This window comes from Cynoglossus semilaevis, chromosome 2, assembly GCF_000523025.1.
Source record: "Cynoglossus semilaevis isolate Cse_v1.0 chromosome 2, Cse_v1.0, whole genome shotgun sequence".
Taxonomy (NCBI): Eukaryota; Metazoa; Chordata; class Actinopteri; order Pleuronectiformes; family Cynoglossidae; genus Cynoglossus; species Cynoglossus semilaevis.
The window spans coordinates 18,958,435-18,959,317 of record NC_024308.1 but is presented as its reverse complement, the minus strand read 5'-3'; the positions used below and the strand labels follow the sequence as shown (position 1 = coordinate 18,959,317).

The following is an 883-nucleotide window of genomic DNA, read 5'->3' as shown; positions in this document are numbered from 1 at the left end:
CTTGTAGCTCCGTAGTGACGTGGTTCCCAAGACTGCTGAGAACTTCAGGGCCCTGTGTACTGGTGAGAAGGGCTTTGGCTACAAGGGCTGCAGCTTCCACCGTATCATCCCTGGTTTCATGTGCCAGGTGAGGTTCTTCTAACGACAGTGATGACGACTTTTTACCACTTTTTTCCACCTACTTTAAGTATGACAGAATGTATTCTTGGATCTAGGGTGGCGACTTCACCAACCACAATGGAACTGGTGGAAAGTCCATTTATGGCAACAAGTTTGCAGATGAGAACTTTACACTGAAGCACACTAAAGAAGGTGTCCTTTCAATGGCCAACGCTGGACCAAACACCAACGGGTCCCAGTTCTTCATCTGCACAGCAAAAACCTCATGGTGAGTACCGATACTCACTCTTACTTTTAGTTGGGTAGCAAAGCTCATTGTACTGTAATGTAATCTTTTTGTTAGAATTGTTATAAAATTGGCACAGAGAAAAGTATCGTTCAGAAACTGGTATCAAAACAAAGATATTGGTACGGTATTGCAAATTTGTTATTATCCAGCCCTAATTGGACCTCAGTCAGGCTTTGTCCACTGAAGCAATGTTACATTTCTGAAAAAACTGACATGACCTAAAACTGCGAGCTGCACTGCACCCTAGTGGATAATATGCTCAACTGTGCCAAACATGTGGCACAGATGAGTGTGCGGTGGCTAAGGCTTAGCATCTAACTTTTGTATAAAAGTTTGGTTTGACATTGGGGGGGCAGAAAAAAAATATCGCAGGTCAGAATGATAACTTATTTAACTTTGCAATGACGATGCTGCTTTGCTTTTTTTTTTTTTTTTTTTTTCCCCCCCCCCCCCCCCGGCGTCAAAACCTGACTT

At 43.1% G+C, this 883-nt stretch overlaps 1 protein-coding gene across 1 annotated transcript; it reads left to right on the top strand.

Moving 5' to 3' along the window:
- Positions 1–7: 7 nt before the first annotated feature.
- On the top strand, positions 8–425 carry LOC103376792 (peptidyl-prolyl cis-trans isomerase; the record flags this gene model as incomplete). The annotated part of the gene is made up of 2 exons (XM_008307303.3): positions 8–127; positions 216–425. Coding segments are annotated over 2 exons (297 nt in total), but the record flags the coding sequence as incomplete, so codon positions are not given.
- Between the last annotated feature and the right edge of the window lie 458 nt (positions 426–883).